General features: G+C 42.7%; 4 protein-coding genes across 4 annotated transcripts; 2 read left to right on the plus strand and 2 right to left on the minus strand.

Annotated features, from left to right (window-relative positions):
• Nucleotides 1-1,402: 1,402 nt before the first annotated feature.
• Nucleotides 1,403-6,885, plus strand: BCIN_11g00180 (hypothetical protein). Its single transcript, XM_024695762.1, has 3 exons — nucleotides 1,403-2,349; nucleotides 2,414-2,791; nucleotides 2,858-6,885. Exons 1-3 carry the CDS (start codon nucleotides 1,653-1,655, stop codon nucleotides 6,370-6,372), a joined length of 4,590 nt encoding a protein of 1,529 aa, XP_024551556.1. The 5' UTR covers nucleotides 1,403-1,652; the 3' UTR covers nucleotides 6,373-6,885.
• Nucleotides 6,886-7,055: 170 nt separating this feature from the next.
• Nucleotides 7,056-8,593, minus strand: BCIN_11g00190 (hypothetical protein). The gene has a single exon (XM_001552394.2). The coding sequence runs from the start codon at nucleotides 8,473-8,475 to the stop codon at nucleotides 7,189-7,191; it is 1,287 nt and encodes a 428-aa protein (XP_001552444.2). The 5' UTR covers nucleotides 8,476-8,593; the 3' UTR covers nucleotides 7,056-7,188.
• Nucleotides 8,594-9,677: 1,084 nt separating this feature from the next.
• Nucleotides 9,678-11,206, minus strand: BCIN_11g00200 (hypothetical protein). The gene is made up of 2 exons (XM_001552392.2): nucleotides 10,312-11,206; nucleotides 9,678-10,256 (listed from the first exon to the last, which is right to left on the minus strand). Exons 1-2 carry the CDS (start codon nucleotides 11,030-11,032, stop codon nucleotides 9,928-9,930), a joined length of 1,050 nt encoding a protein of 349 aa, XP_001552442.1. The 5' UTR covers nucleotides 11,033-11,206; the 3' UTR covers nucleotides 9,678-9,927.
• A 4,097-nt stretch (nucleotides 11,207-15,303) lies between these two features.
• Nucleotides 15,304-18,007, plus strand: BCIN_11g00210 (hypothetical protein). Its single transcript, XM_024695763.1, has 5 exons — nucleotides 15,304-15,364; nucleotides 15,426-16,771; nucleotides 16,880-17,179; nucleotides 17,264-17,427; nucleotides 17,685-18,007. Exons 2-5 carry the CDS (start codon nucleotides 15,593-15,595, stop codon nucleotides 17,824-17,826), a joined length of 1,785 nt encoding a protein of 594 aa, XP_024551557.1. The 5' UTR covers nucleotides 15,304-15,364; nucleotides 15,426-15,592; the 3' UTR covers nucleotides 17,827-18,007.
• The last annotated feature ends 2,717 nt before the right edge of the window (nucleotides 18,008-20,724 follow it).

The following is a 20,724-nucleotide window of genomic DNA, read 5'->3' on the forward strand; positions in this document are numbered from 1 at the left end:
TTTTCACTTCTCAAGTTGTATGTTTTGAGATAATGCTTTCAAGCAAGTAGAGCGAATGGACGTGGAGCGAGCTATCTGGAAAGCCTCCCAAGATATTGTACATGCCATGTTCACTTCTCTTTGATATTTTCCGGCTGCTCTTTTACAACAATGTCATAAAAGTTAAGCAACTTGCTCTCCATTTGAAGCTTGAGCTCTCACCATGATGGAGAGAAGTATTCTCCTAGAATGAGTGTGCATCAACCATTTTGTAACGACTCACTTCTTCCTCTTCGCTATGCTGGAAGCCTGAGAGAGCTTGACAGTAGCTCAGACTTGTGCTCTGAAAACGTAGCCTTCTGTATTGATGTACCCACTCCAGGACAACTTCATATGATTGAGGCTTCTACATCGTGGCTACCATGTCCCTGTGTCGTTTCGTTTGCACTGTTGAACAGAAAGGAATCCAAGTTTGCTTCTAAACCATGGCGATCCATGAAGCATGATGGATGTATTAATTCATCATCTTTGATTTTACTTTCATTTGCTTCACAATACATTTGATACTGATAGTTCGATAAAAGATGTAGCGCATCAATCCTTTGTCGCCTAGCATGCAGTGGCATCTAGATTCTCTTAGACAATTCGGGCTTTCAGAGTACCTGTCATCATTGTTGGTCGAACATCATTATACAATAAAGGCGCAGCCCTTTTCAATGCTCAGTGTGCATGATAAGATGTGCTCTCCACTTATTATTTATGTGCTTCCTCATCGGCAAATGATAATACAACAATGCGCTATTCATTTGCCTTTCATATCGGGCGTTCACTTTGGAAAGTCCACCTGAAGCCGTTATATTTCCAATAATGCATCGCTAAGATGCTCGAAAGCATCTCAAAAAAAAACCTGCATGAGGGCGAGAATACCGAACGTTTGCTTTGCTTCGCGTTGTCAGTATAATCGCCGGTGCTTTGTAGATCGACCGTGGGTATCGCGGCAGATAAACTGTTCTTTGAATCGGCATGTATCGTGAGTAAAAGGTTCTGCAAGTTCACCAAACAGTGTTAATAAACATTGTAACTAATTGAGAGGGCTGCGAAAAGAAGCGGGCAAATTCCACTAAGAGGGTGATACCTGTTGCAGGGGAACGTCAAAATGATAGTCCAACTATCGCGAAAATTAGCTTCACCTGTCTGGAAAGCAGGAACATCTTGAAAAACGTGTCAGTCATGCCGTTGTCGTCGTTACTCGGTGAGCATAAGAATGGCTATGACTGTAGTTCTTTTCTTGAAGTGACTTGAATTGCTGTCGGAGCTTGTCAATAGATGCTGGCTAGTTGACGGAAGAGAATTGAATTTAGATGCGTGGGATGAGGAGGAGCACATTCTAAGTAGTTGGGCCATCGAGAAACTTTTAGTTCAAGTCGACCTATACAACAGCCATCCCGAACTCCGAAGTCAATCTAGAGTACAACTTTATGACTAGCTTGAAGTCAAGTTCGATAGATTATACTTATGTATTATTTCACTTTCATTTTGTGGGGTAGGAGAAATTTTCAAACTATGAACGGCGGTGGTCAACATGCAACTAGATAGGGTTGGTAGTTCCTCACAACTTTCGAACTTTATCGTACCTAGTAAATTTAGAGCCGGACTAAAAATATATAACGTCTATGTACCATCTGCCTCATGTTTATACAACACTGATCAGTTGGCTGGACCAATGCTGTACTGACAGGACCGCACCGAACATCTTTGGTTTCCATAAGATAGCTACGGCAGCATCTCTTTTATGTCAACCATCTATACCCTTCAATAGAGTCACCCATTCAATCATAAACAGGCAGTACTGTATTATACCAAACATATACATGTTAGCGTCTTTGGAGACTTGGAACGGTTGCTCTATCCTACTACTTAAGACTTCTTCTGCTTCATCTTCATCCCCTTTACTTTTTCTTGACATGGTACTTCACGAAAGCAACGTAATCACAAAGCAATCACAACTTCTACTTTCACGCAGTTCATATTTCTCAATACAATTGATATTTTCTATTGATCGTCTTCTTCCGGCATCATCCAGTTGTTGGTATCTTTCTATCACATACAATAACATGGAATATCCACCTCTTTTAATACGCACTAATTCAACCTTTCGCATTGTGCCTACCATGACAATGGGTTTCAGAAAAGTTTTCCGCTCGGTTGCTCGCATTTTCTCCACGAAGGACAAGAAGGTCGGGAACCAAGTAAATACCACAAAGTCCAAGAAGCTCACAAAGAGCCAATATCCTCGCAATACTACCAAGTATAGAGTCAAGAATCTCGTTAACTTCTTGACTGGTAGTAGATCTAGAAGACATTCTACTGGTAAGCAAATCCCTGACATTTAAGCATTGATCCAATAAGCCAAACACTAATATTAACTCACCAGAATCCGCACCAGAATCAGAAACACTTGTTGGTTCTTCAAGTCATTCTTCACCAGATAATAACACAGTCGAGACAATTGAGCAAGTACCAGAAAATGCTAGCTTGGAGAATACAACTAGCCATTACATCGACGATGGACTTACAGTTCCTTCACTTGCTCAGACTGCGTTGCCAATTTTGGTGGTAATTGATGGTGGTATCCAGTCTATTGAAGATGTGGAAGCCACAAACATCGCTGTGCTTCCATTGGCACCAATCGCCTCTGTCATCGAGTCGGTGCTTGATGGCAATTTGAACGATGATGGCGATCAACTAGCTGAGGTGGCAGAAGCCACCGGCCCTGCTATCTCGATCAACAACGATGCTGTTGATAGTCAAGGTAAGCCACACAAAGTTTATACCCCTTATGAGAAGACAAATACTGATGTTCAATTTCCCAATGCAGATCTTACTGTTGAGATCTTGGTCAATGAAACAGATGCCACAGAGCATGCTGTTCCTATTCCCAATGACATCAACGCGGAGGATAAAAGTTTGCCCCTGGTATCAATTGGATTGTCTGTCAATATTCCAGAAGATTACCAGTTGGTAGTCACACCAGTGGCTACACCAAATGAAGATGGCGTTGTACAAGTGGTAGTAGCAGTAAGCGAACCAATCGGGTACGACAATTTTACTCCCAGTTTGATTCAGACGTCCACGGCCAACCTTTCACAGATTGTTGATGATGAAATTCAATTATCTGAGGGCCCCACCGGTGACAACGATGCTTCTAGCATTCGGGATGAAGATACTGAAGATGTGTTTCGTCAACGACGCAATTCGGCACCTGGAAATCTAGTCTCGCCAAATTCACATTATCCATGTGGAAGACGTGCCAGTCTAACTCCTTCTGATGCGGAGAATGAGGCAATGTTCAATGATCCCAACAATTACGTTGTTCATGATGAATCTGACATGTGCGTTGAGCCTCAACTCAATCTACATCATTCTGTTCTTGCAGAGCCTACTGTTCCGATGGTCACTACACCAATTGATGTCCCTGCGAGAAAGACTTCTCTCCCAAATTCGGCATCAGAAGTTGTTTTCTCCCACAACACATTTGAAACCTTGAAGGTTGTGTCTGAATCACAATCACCAAACGAGCCGGACTCAGCGGAGCAAGAAGTTTTCATGTTGGAGCTTAGTAAGCAAATGTCAGTGGAGGTTGCGAACCGGGAAGCCTATCTATCAGAGCGTCGAAACACTTTCCCTGTCGAGCAGGATGGTTCCGATTTAGTCGATAAAAAGGCTGAGGAAGTGATTGTGCCTCAGAGAGTCAAACAACCTGGGGAAACTAATGCGGAAGAAATTGTACGCACGTACAGAATTCCAAGCTACAGCCAGTTCAGATCAGTTTTTCCTCCTCCTGGTCTCACCGTTCCTTGGGGTCCTCACAACCCGGTTCCAACTAGAATAGATGATTTCAGAGCTAGCGATCCTTGGCTCCCTAATCCATGGACTAATCCAAATGAGTACCACCAACTAAATAGGATTCAGAAGCGCTGGGTTCAGTTGGAGGTTCTGTACAAGACAAGATTATACTGGCTAGGTGTGACCTTCAAAGCAAAAGTCCATCTTGAGAGAAATCCAGGGGATAAATTGTATGTCTTTAACAATTTCTGTGGGTGGTATGGATGCCAGGCCGAAAAGTGTAAACATCCTCGAGTCGACGGACGTCTATACTTCTTTAACATTGACTCCTATTACCCTATGTGGAAGAAACTTCGGGATGAGCCATTGTTACTTGACAATGAACAGTTTATTAGCAACACTGCTCATGAGCCTTCGAATGATGCAAATGCTCTTGAGCAGACAGCGCTTCATGATCAAGAAGCCCGTGTGCAACAAGCTCGAGAACAAGAAGCAGCTCAAGATGTGGAGTCAAGACCTCCGCAACTTCCCAATGTTCACTTTGGTCTCGCCATGATCAAGATGCCAATCGAACCAAAACAATCTCGATGGGCCGGATTGTTTAAAACACAACAGGAGGCTGGTTGCGCTAAGGCAGAGGTATCACAGGGTGGAGTTCCAAATGCCTCTGGCAATGTTGCTCCAGTTAGCAATTTTGGTTTGGCGATGGCTGATTTCCCTGTCCAACCAAAAGAATCCCGCTTTGCAAAGTTCTTCATTGCGCAACCTACATCTGAGCAAGGAATACAAGACTCGGTTGCAGAGGAGACTTCTCCAGATCCTGTTCCACAGGCTCACTTTGGTCTACAGACGGTTAAGATATCTGTTTCACCAAAGAAATCTCGATTTGCCTCGCTCTTCAAAGCACAAGCATTGGCTAAGCAAGGAATTGCCCCGGCCCCGATATCGGATAGTGAAAATTCCAATGAAGCCTTCGACTCTCTCAATGGTAGCAAAAGCGATGGTTTATCCACACGTGATACCAGTATTGAGCCACCGCAGAAGTCAAACTTCAATCCCAAGGAAAGCATTCTGTCAGACATCTATGGTCCAAACGAGGCAGACGAAGGTGATCTATATAGTGCTTCACCACTAAGAGGATCATCTCCAGCTTCTACTGCGCCTGTTCAATTGCCTTCGATTCCAGCCTCAGAGAATTTCATGGGTGGCTCTCTTGCCTCAAGACATCAAGGGAGTTGGCAATTGTACGATGACCAAGGATTTCTAATTGATGATGTCGAAAGCATCGGTGGATATATTGTCGAAGATACAATGGAAGGACCCCCTCAAGATTTGACCTTTGTGATTGGACAAGTTGGGTTCCCCATTGAATCGCCTCACGAAGAATCAAGCGAGACGTTTGATGGTGAACCATGGATACTCATCACGGTTGAATACGCTCCTGGAGATGTTAAATTCGAGGAAGTTCCAGAAAGAGCCGAGCTTCTGGAAAGCTTCTACGAAGTTGGATGGCCGGTTGATGAGCGCGAGGTGCACAATGTGACACAGATCATCAGAGAGGGATTGGAAGAAGAGAATTTTGCAGTCATTGAAATTGTCAGTGATTTTGACTTCTATGCTAATGCTCCTGATTCTGGATGGGAAGCTCCTGAGCATAGCGATGCAAGTCCGATCAGAGGACGCTCGCAAGCTCCGAAGGAGCTCAACGCAAAGGCTTACGCACAGGGACAAGCTTCATGTGATCCAGCAACAAAAGATGGAAGTGATGCCCCAGAGTCCAATTCGGAGGATCCTGACGATAATGGCGATGGCATTGAGTCCGAAACTGAATCTCGAAAGTCAGATAAAAACGACGATACTCTTGACACCAAAGCTCCGGGATCAAACGAAAAAGATATTGTCCCCAAGTCCACAGCTCAGGAATTAGATAAGAGTGTTGAGGACGCCAAGTTAGAATATCAATTCAGTCGCATTCCCACCCAGGCCAGAGCCACTGTCTCTGGATTAGCTCTGGCTATCCGAGAACTCGCGGGCCAAGAGATCGGACAGACAAATCTTCTGGGTTTTAATGATAGCCCAGACACTTTCATGAACAGTGAGCCCCTTTCAATCCTACAAAAAGATGCCAACATTGTGCACTCCTCCAACATGTTCCGACAGATTGACCTCGCGAGTTATGAGCTCATCAACAGGTGGTTGAGTGGTGAAGATCAATATGATCCCGATGGATCAACTTGCAGACTCGTCCTGCAGGAAGGGGGGGTCTGTGAGAGCGTGCCACAAGAATTGGCTTTGCGGATCAAAGACACCGAGAACATGCTCTGGGCTAGTGGTGCAACTTTCGCCAAGCTAGCACTTGCTGAGAAATTGCAAGTTCCCAAGATGATGACGACCGAGACGGAATTTTATCTGCCTGGCCAAGTCAACAATCTCTGGAAGCCAGAATTTGTCGCGGAGTGTGTCAAAGATCTGGACGTCACAGACCCTTCTCTTTTCCTCGGTAAAAATGATATTTTTGCCTTTGATGAAAACAAGTCAACGTTTTAAGTTGTCTGTTTATATTCAAAATCTCCGGCACTGTCCTTTCGCCTGGGCATAGTGTCCTCCAATAATTATTAGGTCTTCATCCTAGTGTACTTGAGCACCTCTTTGTTTTCCTCATCTTCCCTGTCACATCCATAACATATTGACAAGCGTTGCCTCCTTTCGCACTTCGCATCGCATGACACTACAACATTCGGGATATCGGGATAGCTTGGGAACGGCCTTGGCATAGGGCATTTGGTCTAAGTGGGATTGCATGGTTGTTGAGGGCTATGTATTTGACATTTTCTAGGATGGCGCGGTATGGCATGGCACAGCGCTGGGCTTAGATAAATTCTGCATGTGGGAACTGAGAGATATGGAGTATGGCATGGTTTTGGTTTTAGTTTGAATTTGTAATACCCAAGTTTTCTCTCGGAGTTTATGGTTTTAGGATACCCATTTCTTTTGGAGTTTTTGATTTAATCACAAGATACCCATTTATTTATATAGCAAACATTCAGAGATCACGGCTCATTTGTAGATTTCCGCGATATTTTTGGCATCCCGTTGCAGTGTTATTGTGAAACTCTCTTGAGATGCAGTTACACGATGAAGGCGGAATGGGTATATTCATAAACGATGTCAATAACCAGATTGCTTATCCAAAACAATCACTCCCATTTACTCTCCTCTATCCAATCCTATGTATCTAAATGCTTCCTATTCCCTATCGCATATATCGTAAACAGTGTCCAGCGAGATCATCAATCCTCTCCTTATGGCTTTATATCCAGATCTCACAAAACACACCCTCGCAATACCCACACTCCGTTATAATTATCGCCCAAAAGCAAAAGGGCATCCTGGAGTTCTCTCTTTCTCCAATTTCTCTTCCGTATCCCTCATCTCTTTCCCACCCTCTCCTCTTCTTCTGTCCGGCCCCACATCCTCAAATTTATACCCCTCCGTCAACCAATCCCCCCTCGTCTCGTCCGGTACAAATCCTCCCATAACCCTCGTAACTAAAGCCATCGGCCCCCACCGATTCCAAAAACCCGGGAGTTGATAGTACGGATGCACGAGATAACTCGTACTATGATACCTCCCGTCTACCCCTTTATCATCCGAGTTCGAAATTTGTCTAACTCTCATCCATTCTGGTCTTGGGAGTGATAGGTAGCGGAGAACTAATTGACGAGTACGTAGTATAGAAATAGTAAGTAGTTTATTGAGGCGTGAGGGTTCCGGATAAATCATTGCGGAGCGAAGAAGAGGGCCCATAAGAACGCCAACTGCATCCCTCGCAAAGGGTAGTAGTGCATTTGGAACCAGGAACAAAAGAAGTGGAACCAATTCATCCGCAGTTTTCTTGTTATACTCATTCGGAACCATGAATCTCTTCTCATAATCTTCTGCCCACTTCTTGATATTCTCGAAAAATTCAATTCCGTCTCTCCATTCATTGAAACGATGAAGATCATGATAAGAAATACCCATCGCATCACCAATCCCCTTCCAGAACGTAGCAATTGCACAAATCTCCATCTCATTCAGTTTTCTCCACTCCCACTCCCTAATCCAGCTAATTGGTTCCGTAATAAAAACACTCAATGTATAAAGCAAATCATCATTTGAAATCTTCCCCGCTTTCTGATATCCCGAATGCAAATAGTTCATTCTTGAAATCGCTTTCAAAACTCTCGGATGAAGAGGATGATGAGAAGAGAATTCTCCAATTAATACAGTTGTATCCGCGTAGCGTTTACTCGCTGTTTCCTTGGAACTAAATTGTTTTGTATCGACGAGGAGTTTGGAGATTGTAGGGACACCGTAAGTTTTGAAGAGAGCGAATTGAAGACTGGTAATGTAGAAATGGGGGAATTCCAATTCGCCTATGTGACCGATTATTGCTTGCGCATCCGTATTCGTCATATTTTTTAATGATTCTCGGGTTTTGTATCCGAATTTTTTGATCATGTAGTCTTGTCTCGAAAAGCGAAGGAAGTGGACTATGAGGAGATATGTTGAAATGATGAGGAGCATGGCGGTTTTAGAGGGAGTTTCTACAAATGAGAGAGAGGTAGACGATAGGGACACCAGGGGTATTGTGGTGTTGGTAGACATGGTGAAAGATGTCAGAGGTGTGAAGTAAAGAGGTGTGAACTTCGAGTTGATAGTTAAGATGTTGACATAAATACAAGGCCACTATCTTGGAGAATTTCTATCCCTTTGTTCAATAAACGAGGAAACAAACTAGCTCCCCGTCCATTCAAGATTGACTGCAGCGATAACCCAATAACTGATTGAGTATAATAATGAGTTGAAGATCTCCGACTACAAGAGATAAAATGGCAAGCCTGGGAGGTCTTCAGATAAAATAAGACGACCACGTTAACGTTATCATGGATTATTTATGACCCACACTTTGTCAGATCTTTTCCCATTGATAAAAATTCATCCACCGTTGTGCTTTGACAATTCGCAATCGGATGAGAGGAGAATGTCCGTTCAACTAGTCGACAATGCAGCAGTCACTTAAGGCTGGAAAGTAACGTTAAACAGCAAATGCAAAACGAATTTATGAAGCTATTAAAAGGGAAGTCTGAAATATCCGTCAAAACCCCCTCCCTCAACTGTTGTTTGAAACCTCGGTCATATGTAGATCAGAAACAAGGTTCAATCTTGTAATAAGTCGTCGCGTCATAGTTGCAGGTCTTATTGAACTTGATAGGACCAGGATGAGGGGCAACGAGGCATCAATATCATTCATTAGGTCGGGCAATGATGGCCCGACAGTCAACCTACGTATTATCCAAGCAGTAGGCACGAGCCATGAGGTTATTCACTCAACGAGCGTAGAATGCCGGCTACCTAGGTAGGTAGTTGAGAGGCGATTCAAATTGTAAACAAATCAGAAATGATCAGTTGGAAGCTGTCAACTAATAGTTTCGCACTTTATTATTAGTGATAGTCGCGAGATGCCACGAGGAGCTGGACGGGATATTCCCACGCGTGGGGAAAGCTAAAGAAAGTATAAATAAATGTTCTAGCCAAAGCTTACGGAAACATTCCTAGACTGAACGTTATGTTAGACAGATTTGTAGTTAGTACTTAGCAGTTAGTTCAACGGACCAATTGCGACTTATGTATATCAACAGTGTATACGAATACAAAAGAGGAATTTATGAAGACGGCTGGGACAATTAAAGTGACTTCGGATTCTGGAGGTGTGTTTCGGTCCGGTAGTAAATTAGATGTGTATTTAGAACCTTGGTAAAACACGGTAACAGACCTAATAAATCCAAAAACCCTCAAATAATTCAATCTGGGGAATAAAAAATTGGTGACCAAATAACTATCTAAAATAAGCCGCTAAGACTTTATCCAAATCCAAATTTTCGACGACCAAAGTAGTGGGTATAAAGCGAGTGTTTTCGTAGCTTTTGAAAATCTAACCTCCCAGTGTTGTGAGTACTTTGTCAACTCAATTCGTTCAATTCTTTCGTTTGTTTCATCAGTCATATCATCGTAAGTAAATTTCTCGACTTTCTTCCAAAGATATGGCGATAGAGCTTCCTAATCCTTTTGAGCCATGCTCAAAGCTACGTCCTTAGTTGCGAAACTAAAAGGACTTTTGGTCATCTCCGGACTTCTTGGACTCATCTTGATGGCGAATAATTCATCTTCCGTTTGATCTTCTTCTGATGTTCTTTGTAACACATCACCAATTGCAACAGCATTTAGAGAATTCATTCCATATTGAGAGGAATGATTAGGTGGAAGTTGAGCGACAAGACGTGGTGGTTGATGACGCGAAGTTCCTCCATGAAACAAGGAGAACGACGATACAGCGACATCGCCCTGTTCAGGGGATAGTGGATTTTGCTGACTTTCGAATTTGGGTTCTAGGACTTATTAATGTCACTATCTTCATTCTTCGATATTTAACTTTACACGTACCTGAAATATTACTTAAGTCGTGGGCACTAGTTCCTAACTTCAGCCCCTTAAGCTTCTCGGATAACCTACCACCACCGGGTGTTTTTGGACTAGTTGGAGTAGCATTCTGTTGTAAATCTGGCTGTGTAACTCTTGGCCCAACACCAAAGTTTTCCTCAATCCATTGCTTTTCCTGCATGGCCATTTCTAAACCTATCCCCTCCCCATTTGTTTTCATTTCCTCGTCAATTTCCCTTTGTAAGACAGATATTCTTTTCTTCGCCCATATTGTGTGTAACACTCCTTTCCGTCCAGCTTGTCGTGCAGTCAAGCCTAATTCGGGTGGGAATATCGCAGGTAATGGGTTTGTTTGAATTGTCTTCCCTCCCACTTGTGATAATTTTATTATTCTTGGTATGCTAGCTCCCGGAGCCAGTAGAAAGTAAAGTCGATGAAGTTTACCTTCTGCTCCATCTCGTGCAGATAGAACGGTGCTTTTCCCTTCCCATGATACCTCCCAATCTCCCATATTTTTGATGGATCCTTCAGCAGATTCATCTTCCCATTCTACCATCAATATTTTTGTTCCTTCATTTCCTCGGCCAGATTCGAATTCAAAACGTGCAAGAGCTGTCGAAGACGACAGCGCAGGAGAAGCTGGTTCTGCATTATCAGATGAAGTAGGTAAAGGTACACTATCGGGTTCGAAGTGCAATCGCGGTGAAGAAGTCGAGACTGCCATTTTGTGCAATGGTCCTTGACGATCGGAACGAGCTCTGGGGGGGCTTTGGGGAAGGTTCGTCTGCAGGCGTATGGGGTTTATCGCGGGTTAATCCATTCAGATTAAAGATCGGATGGAATTGCAAAACAGAAGAAACAATGTAACTATCTGCTATCTGCTTTCCAGAGTTTAGCCAAGGAAACACACGCGGCTTCTATCGCTCTTTGGGATATCAAAGGTGGAGATACTATTGATCGCAAGCGTTCATTTCATGACAGTAGTATTTGAATGAGGCGCAGCAAAAGGTAAATTGAACAACTTCAGAAAGAGGGGTTGGACAAGGTGGGGAGGGAGGATCTGATTTCAGGACTGGTGAAAGTTGCAGAAGGGGCAGAAAGAGAAAACGGAGAAATAGAGAAGAAGAGAAAGGAAGAGTTAGGATTGGATAGATAGTTGATTTACAATACCTTTACTTTGTTGGTGGTGGTTTGTCTCCTGGTACCTTCCCTTCTGAGAACTTTGCGTTTTGATATATATTCCAGATGCTCGACCTTTTCTTTCCCTCCGGCCTCTTGGGAACGTACGGAAAAATGATATCTATCAGTTATTGAATTTGAATATTACTGATCGTCGATACTCCACCGGCAGCCAATAAGAATAACACGGAAAGATTCGCAAGAACCACTTTGGAGTTCTCGTCTTAAATCTCCAAATCCAGCCAAGAGTACCTAGGGAGGTGTCAAGCTCGCGGAGCCAATATAAATGTTGATTCATTTCGTCGCACCAGGCCTCCTTATGGGCCCAGGAATCGAAAGCTGGTGGAATCTACAGGGAAAATTTGCAAATTGATCGCAGTCGCGTGGTAAGTGATTACTTCTGTTGCCTTTCGTTGGTTGCTGGCCGAGACTAGACATCAAGTTTGTGAAGGATTCTAATAATAGTCCGCATTTGGGGTGGGTAGCATACATAAAATCATGTATATTACCGTCGAGATGCATAATGCTATTCGATTTTCGTTCGGTTTTTTGGGTCTCAAACTGGGTCAGCCATTCGGTCGGAACCTCTGAATGAAGAATAGCCATGCTGTAGTCGTGTTGTAGCCATACATTGCATTTACCACCAAAGGAAATATTCTTATATCGTACCAATCGCGCCAGACTCAACCGAGACAACCAGATGGCACCACACTGTCAACTCTCTAGGTCAGCCAATAAAAGGTGGAGAGTATTCATATCATGTACTGGTTGGTAGGAATTCCTCGATTCAGATTGCTAATCCTCGTCCCTCGACCAGCTACAGCCCCTCACAGCAATACATCAAAGAGACCGTGTACGCATCTGATCCTACACATGTTGCTGCATGGCCGTTAGAGATTCTAGTCCCCATGTCCAATTCCTGATAGCATCTTATCAAGAAAGCACAACGGCTGAATGAAACTTCCTCGAAAAGCCCAAAAGCCATTTCTATTTCTGTAAGTATCGTCCATCTTGCGGGAAACACTCTCCTCGATGCACACCTGCTGCTGTATCACTACATGAACAAGCCTTGATTTCCAATATTTTGTCTTCGTATAGCTTATGTGCAATATACACAAGCGGAAGTTTCTCGAACCCTCAAGGGGCATCAAGGATGTATTCCAATCATAGATGTTGGTGAAGCGGGGTAGAAGATTATCTAAGGGCGATGTTACCATGAATTCATGGTTCGCACCGTTCCGTGATGAACACAACGCCTCTCTAGATGCAAACAAGCATTCTTGGGAGGACCTCGAATCACTTCTTGTACACGCCTCACTTGAAATAGCTCTATCTCAGTTCCGATGGATGAAAGCCATGTGCTTGCGTCAGAAAACAATTGTAGCATTGGTTTTCCAACACCCTTGCAAATTGTATTCCTTTCGCCCGTCTTTAGATTACTAGCGATCGATACAATGCGTTTAATCTTCCTCTTATTTTCATCAACTGGCCTGGAACAATTCCGAGTCGTCAAGATCATTAGTATGATCTAAATGTCGATATCTTGCATATCTCATGTCAAACCCGCTGACACACACGTGGCTATCTGAGTGAGATCCAGGGACAATTATCACAAGCTTGTTACATTCAGTCCTCGAGCACTCAACAACAGAATGGTCTTAAATTGTATCTCACTACATGATTTGAAAAAGTTTCTGTACCAAAGCGTTATATCTGCGCCTTGAATCTCATCTTATCCCGTCACACTTCCTAGGCATTAGTATGCTCTGGCCTATGAACTGCGCCGCTGAATCGGAATTGCTTCATTTGACCATTTTGATATCTATAGTTTATGGGGTGCAGCAATTGATTTCAACTCCGACTGAGGCTCTAGAATTCGTTTTATGTGGGCCAAATCCGGGTTGGAGGAATAATCATCGCAGTGATCTCAATACAACACCAAGGTTTTGTTTTTCTCAGTATTACTGCCGGTCGTCTTCAAGGCACCAGTCTAATTCGCTACAATCTCCTTCAATGAAGGACATATTGATTCTCGGGGTATGAGATTTGTTCCAACAGCAGGAGATGATTCCCAGCTGTCAGGGCTTATTGATGACTGCAGACCACAGGCTTATCGTTAGAACAACATCTTCACCGCTACATCTTCAAACTCTATTCTCTCCTCAATCCTCATACCCATGTTTGACGAAATCATAAATGAGATCCTTCAGATTTAGGCATCACTTTAGGTGGTTGCCGGTAATGAACGAGGCTGTCATTCGTTTCCTGGACATAAGGAGTTGTCAAGCGGAGTCGGTAGGCGATTGATGAATGTTATGCGGACGAAACCAAAATTAAAAACAGGGTATTTGATTCTGCCTGTATGTAGATATTTTCGTCAGTTATTAACGAGGTAATAACGACTTACTATTGGTCGATGATTTAGTAATTGGGCTAAGCTGTGATTGAAAATTGTTAAAGACCCTATGGCCACTCTGTGATCTGGATAGGATGCTTTGCCTGTAGGAAATCTTTCGCTTTCCTGTTCCTTTGCATCCGGGCTATAGATATCTCAGTGCCATCGTTGAGAACATACCTTCTGCATAGTTATGCTTCTACTCTGGCATAAGGTCGACGAGGTTGGACTTCTTATTTGTCCTTCTTTGATACGATATTCAACTTCTCATGCTAGGTGAGTTTGAGCCCAAGCTAGGGTTCTACATTCCTCTGTTCTCCGAAACAACTTGTGGAGAGAGCAAATTTTGCCATATCTTGACGGATGAAAGATCCGTTACTTCGACTCGGGTGGCATATGATAAGAGAGTACAATTTACATGAAAACAATGCTGGGCATGCATGGCTTTTATTGCCCAGACCTCAGATAATGGGCGAGGTATGTCAATATGTCCAAGCAAAGTTTGTACATTGATGGCCGAGATGGAGCAACCCTAAAGACTTCGACCATGGCGTAACGTACTTCTCCCTGTTCAGTAACATGCTAACTCCACAATAGAAGCTTCGTGTATGTACTACCTATAATACTACAAAGACGTTCGGCGATAATTGACGAATTCCCACTTTCCGGCACAGCTACAAAATTCGGACATCATAGAATGCGCGCCTCAGATTGATGTGTCGTGAGGATTTCACCAGATTCTCATCATCGGATTCGAAGGTTGACTTTTGATGGGAGGAACAAAGGACTTATAGTTGTCAATCATCTCCAATATCTGTGTGTGTGAAAACAGCAAAACGACAAGAACTATCTGTGACGTCCATTGTTCAGAAATTAGCACCCAATACACATGATCATATCCCGCATAAACTACCGGACCATGATTTGAGTTGGCTTCGACTTGACGATCCCCACTTCCAATTCTCAGCCCCCATTTACCCCGCAATCAACCCTCATTTCAGCTAGCTAATGAACCGAATTTTATTGGATCTGCTTGAGCTTAGCTCCCCGAAAAAGGCGACCCTTTGACTGTCTGCCATTCCAAAAATATACCGAACTCTTTCCCGATACAACTAAGACGACGCCGATGTTACAGTTATTTTATTTAGTGTATTACTCTGGAGTTACCCCACCATATGTTAATCCACAACTATCAATACAAGATCCAATCATTGAGGAAAGGAGAAGCTAAGCGGACAAACGGGTTAATTCCGTCATCCTGGGACGGGAACTTATGTTTAGATATCCTTGCATACTGGTAGATCCTCCATATACTTTATTATATGTCCATTGTTCATCTGGGGTATACCGTATATGTTGCAAATGTTTGATGGTCGAGCTTCAGCTAAATATTGAGAATAAGAGTGTTCCCTTCCTACACAGATTGTAAGAATTGGACTTCGTTGATACAGTATCAGCCAAACAAAATCCCAGACATAATCGGTGAGTGATCAACAAGCTCCTTCCATTTTTGTTGCTTTTTGGACTGATATTTCTAATTTAGGTACCGAGTGCGTGGCACATTTTGAAACATTGATTATTAACAAAATCTTTGGGTTCTTTATCCTTTAGACTTGATATCAATCTCGAGTACCTGCTTCTCATTTGACTTATAGGCCTTGTCGTATTCTACCTGGAAAAAATATATAATTCAACAAATTATACCTCAAAATGACATCTACACCACACAACAATTACGATTTCATAATTGTAGGAGCTGGCCCAGCCGGACTATCCCTCGCAGCACGCCTCTCATCAGCACCTTCTCATCCATCTGTCCTCCTCATCGAAGCAGGAGGTCCCAACAATGACCAAGAATATCTCGTTCCCGCTGAACGCTTTACACTATTTGGCACCCAACCCTCCTTAAACTGGGGGTACAAGACAGAGCCCTGTTCTCATCTAGGAGGTCAACAAATAGATTATTCCCGAGGAAAAGGAATTGGTGGTAGCACCGCTATTAATTTTTCCTGTTGGGTGATCGGGGGAGCGGAAGATTTCAACGCCTGGGCTGAAAAGGTCGATGATGATGCATGGTCATGGGCGCATGTTAAAGAGCGGCTCAAAAAAATTGAACATTACCACGATGAAGTTCCAGACCAATATCGCGAATTTGTGAATCCAAAGCCAGAAGATCATGGAACCAAGGGGCCTCTTCACCTTTCTTACGCTCCCGTTTGGGAAAAGGGTTTGACGGATGTCTATATAGCTGCCAAACAAGCTGGATTGCCATTAAATACTGATGTCAATTCTGGGAATCCGATTGGAATGGGTATGGGCTCTTCTTGTATGCATGACGGGTTGAGAACAACCGCCTCGTCTTATTTACCATTAATGGGTCCGAGATTCGAAACTATTCTCAACGCCCCCGTCGCGAAAGTCCTATTTGATGGGAATAAAACAATAGGCATTAGAACAACTGATGGTCGAGAATACTATTCTCGTAAAGATGTCATTCTATCAGCCGGTGCATTGAATAGTCCTCAACTTCTCCTCCTTTCTGGAATTGGTCCTGCTTCCGAACTTAAGAAACACAATATACCAATCATCAAAGATCTTCCACAAGTAGGAAAGAATCTTCAAGATCATTGCTTTTCTACCACAACTCTGTTGCTGAAAGAAGGATCAAATGATCGTATGGAATTCGAGATGAATGAAGAGATGAAGAAAACTGCAAAGGAAGGTTGGGTTAAAGATAAGAGTGGAAAGTTGGCGGAATTATATTGTGGTGTTCCGATGGGATGGTTCAAAAACGAGAAAGTTTTGGAATCAAAAGAATTTACTGATTTGCCGGAGGATACAAAGGCTTTTATGAGACAGAAGAATGTTCCCACTTTTGAAATTGCTACGGTATGAGTTCATTTTTAATTTTGTTTTTGTTGCCGCTCCGCTGGTCATTGCCTTCGAGGCTTTTTTGCTTCGTTTCCCATAAGCCTTGAACTAATATCCGACCTCTAGCATGTGCCTCCTCTTTTCACAGGCACCCATGTTCTCTCGCCGACAGATTCCTACCTGACCTGTCTCTCTTTTGTCATGAACCCCCAAGCAACAGGCAGCGTCACACTTTCTTCTGCTGACCCCTCTGTACCACCAAAAATCGACGCGAATCTAATTAATCATCCATATGATCGACGAGTTCTGATCGAGGCAGTAAGAAAAACAATGGAGTTTTTAAACACGCCTGTTTTTAAAGAGAAGACTGTAAAAATGATTGGAGTCCCGGAGGGTGGTGCTGGGGCGAGTGATGAAAGTATTTGGGTTAGTTTCCACTCTCATGTTTTTACATATTTTTCCTGCATCTCGCATCTCCTACAAACAAACAAAACTGACAAAGGATTGTAGGAACACTGCCGCAATAATCTCTTCAGCAGCTGGCACATGTGCAGTACAGTCCGTATGGGTAAAAACAAAGATGAGAGTACAGCATGTGTAGATACGAATTTTAGGGTATTGGGTGTGGAAGGGTTGAGAGTGGTAGATTTGAGTGTACTTCCGCTTTTGCCAAAGTAAGTCTTGTTCTTTCCTTTTATTCGTGATTTGTTCCAAGTTCTCATATCCCCTCTTTATTTGACTCCTTCCGGGAAGACCGTTCAAGATAAAGGAGTTTATCATGGGAGGTAGATTGATGCATTGAGAATTTGGCTACCTCCTCTCTTATCTCATCTCTCTCATCTCGTGGATGGAGTAGAAACAAAGTTTGAAAGAAGGGAGCGTTTTAATGAATAAATGAATGGTTTGGGGCTAATGCAAATGCGAAAAATAGTAATCATACACAATCAACAGCATACTTAGTAGGCGAAACAGCAGCCGAGAAGATGATTGAAGAATATGCCTTGGATTCACCCGGCACTGCTTCTACTCGAAGGGATGCTGAGGGTAGTGTTAGGCTTAGGCCCAGTCTCTAGACTTAAAGGTGTTATGGGAGAGGGCATTAGATATTGCTTGTTGGGTATGAGATGGAGTTGTTGAGTCTTTGGGTAATGTGGAGGGTATATATACTGTCGGAAGTTTTCATGCCTTTGGTTCTTTAGGTTTCAGGTTTGTCTTGGAGTGTTATTAGTTGTGGAAATTGGGAGTTTTGACTCATGATTTAGCCGAATGTTGTTAGTATTATGTTTTTAAGGGACAGAGATCAACATTTGGTATCGATTTACTGTCTCTTTCTTTTATATATATGGATTCACTTTCAACTTCACTTCACTATTTCCTCCACGCATTGTCAAGCTTCTGAAAAGAGAATTGATATGATCCATCTGAGGGTACGAAGAAAGAGGTGTTCAAGTAATGCCAGCTTGTATTTTGGTAGACTGATGCCTTAAAGACGAATGGTATAATCCTAAGAACCCCATTAGTAACACTCCCCCCCCCTCTCTTCCTCTCTTCAACAACCAATCTTCACTCCTCTATTCACCTTTATAAAATCCCATAACACTAGATATATACTCAAACCCTACCATTTCCCCTAAAAACAATCAGCCCGTTTAGCGTAGTGGTTAACGCGCATCACTGCAAGTACCAAGCATTGCCAACAAAGATAGGTATGAATAAAGGAGCTAACCAATGAACCATAGCGTATCGACGAATACAAAAATGATGAGATCCAAGGTTCGAATCCTTGATCGGGCTTCAATTTTCTTTTTGGTCTGAGGTTTCAGGGAGAAATGATTTTGAGGTCTAAGTAGAAAATGGAACGTGTGTGAAGGGGATGAGACAGGGTGTATTGTTTTCTTTTGGCAATTTTATCGATGAATAGTTATAGTGCGATCTCTCTGGTTATTTGAAAACAAAATCCGAAGAAGTTGGCTTGGAATAGTTTAAGGTTGAATCATTGGGTTGAAAAAGTGTCCAGATTCACTCTGTGTAGGAGGATATGAGTGTTAGATTTGTTACATTAGTGAAGTGAGAAAGGAAAGTAATCCAAGCAAGGCAAGGGAATCAGGAGAAGCCAATGAGTAAGTCTGAGCATGACAGATGAGATATCAAATATCATTGCATTATCGTTAAAGAAATGATAGCTGTGTCCTAGAGTCTGGTTCTCATTTCTTGACAAACCCAGGATTCAGAGGATTGAGAGAGAGGAATATTTGATTGGATTTCTTATCCCTTCAATGGTCTATTTTCGCTTATTACCATCCCCCCTTAAAAGAATTTCATCTCTCATGTCCTCAACATCCCTCTCCTTTTGGTCTTTCATTTCCGGTTCTTTCTTCAACTGTTTTGTCTATTCGTTACTTTATTCTAATTCTTTCAAGTTGTATATCAAGTCTATTTTGGTCATTTTCTCTATACATCCCATTAACTTTCCTCCGGTCCCCCCCTCCCACCAGCCCCTCTCGTTTTCTTATACCACTAAAAATAACAATCAATCCAACAAATATACACAAACATGAAAGTCACTCGTCACTTAAGCTCATGAAGCTCTGTTTTAATTCTGAACTGTTATTTGGGTTCTCTCTTCGTATGAATGTCCCAAATATCTGGATAGAAACTGAGGAAAAACCAAATATATCGTGTCTGTTTCTGCCTATCAATTCGAAATTTCACCCACTACTGAGATTTGATCTTTAGTTTCTGGTCTTCTATCTAAGTTCTCTGTTCTTACCCTTCTATACTCTATCTCTATTTGCTCTACGACTTTACCATCCGTCACTCAAACTCATATTTTGGTTTTAAGAAGAATATGAAGAACACCACTCACCACTCACTGAACCTCTTCCTCCTTCCCCAATCTACTTCATTCCATCATGGCGCCAGTTCTTATCAAACATAATTTATCCCCATAAATCCCAATCCCAGCCATCCATCGGTTTTCATCCCAGTCCGCAACCCCAAACATCACCGCTAGCTCTTCAATCCTACGTCCAATACCCTCTCTCCTATTCCCTCACACCCATACTCAATCTATATTCATCTTCCCGCATTCCATCATCCAAGCCATCAACAATCCCCTCTCGAGTTATCTCAATCTCAGAACGCAGAGGAGTGAATGGATGGAGAAGTGATCTGACAGACCGAACTACGGAGATGAGATAAGATGAGATGAGATGAGATGAAATTCAGCACAAAAATCCATACTATATAGTTTCCAGTCTGCACGGAGGCAACAATCAGAAAGATCTTCAAGTGAGCGAAGAGTGAATATGAACAGAGTACCCCAAAATAGCAAGAATATGAAAGGGAAACTCCCAAAAAGGTGCTTGAATCTGAATACTCTAAACCTCAATCTTGCAAAGCAAATCAAGAGGGAAAAGAACACAATCTACTCAAGGAAGCCAACTCAGCAATCCCGACTCAGATAGCAGATAGAGAAGATGGTACAAGGTAAGATAGATAGGATGGAAGAATTATCGAGTTATCTGATTCTCATCATCAACAAGCAGGATGGCACCGCACAATATACAATTATAAATGTACAATATCACAAACCATCATTCATTCATTCATTCAATCATCCATTTAAACCTCACATTCTTTTCATCTTCTAATTGTTGAATACCTAAGTGATAGTGCACACAAAGCTTTAATCTTTCCTCTTTCCTCTTTCCTCCTCCTCCTCCTCCTCCCCCCTCTCTATTTTCTATTCTCCGTTCCCTCACTTCCCCATCCCAACACACGATACAAGCACACTTTATCACTCCACCCTTCTTCAACCATCTAATCTACTCTACTCGATACAATTCATTTCCTAACCCATATTATCAACAAACACATCAATACCAAACACCAAACACCAAACACCACCCCATAGCCAATCCCAAGACTCCCACCACACATTCCCCGAAGCAGAAAAGCGAGAACCCCGG

Source organism: Botrytis cinerea, chromosome 11 (assembly GCF_000143535.2).
Source record: "Botrytis cinerea B05.10 chromosome 11, complete sequence".
NCBI classification, from domain to species: domain Eukaryota; kingdom Fungi; phylum Ascomycota; class Leotiomycetes; order Helotiales; family Sclerotiniaceae; genus Botrytis; species Botrytis cinerea.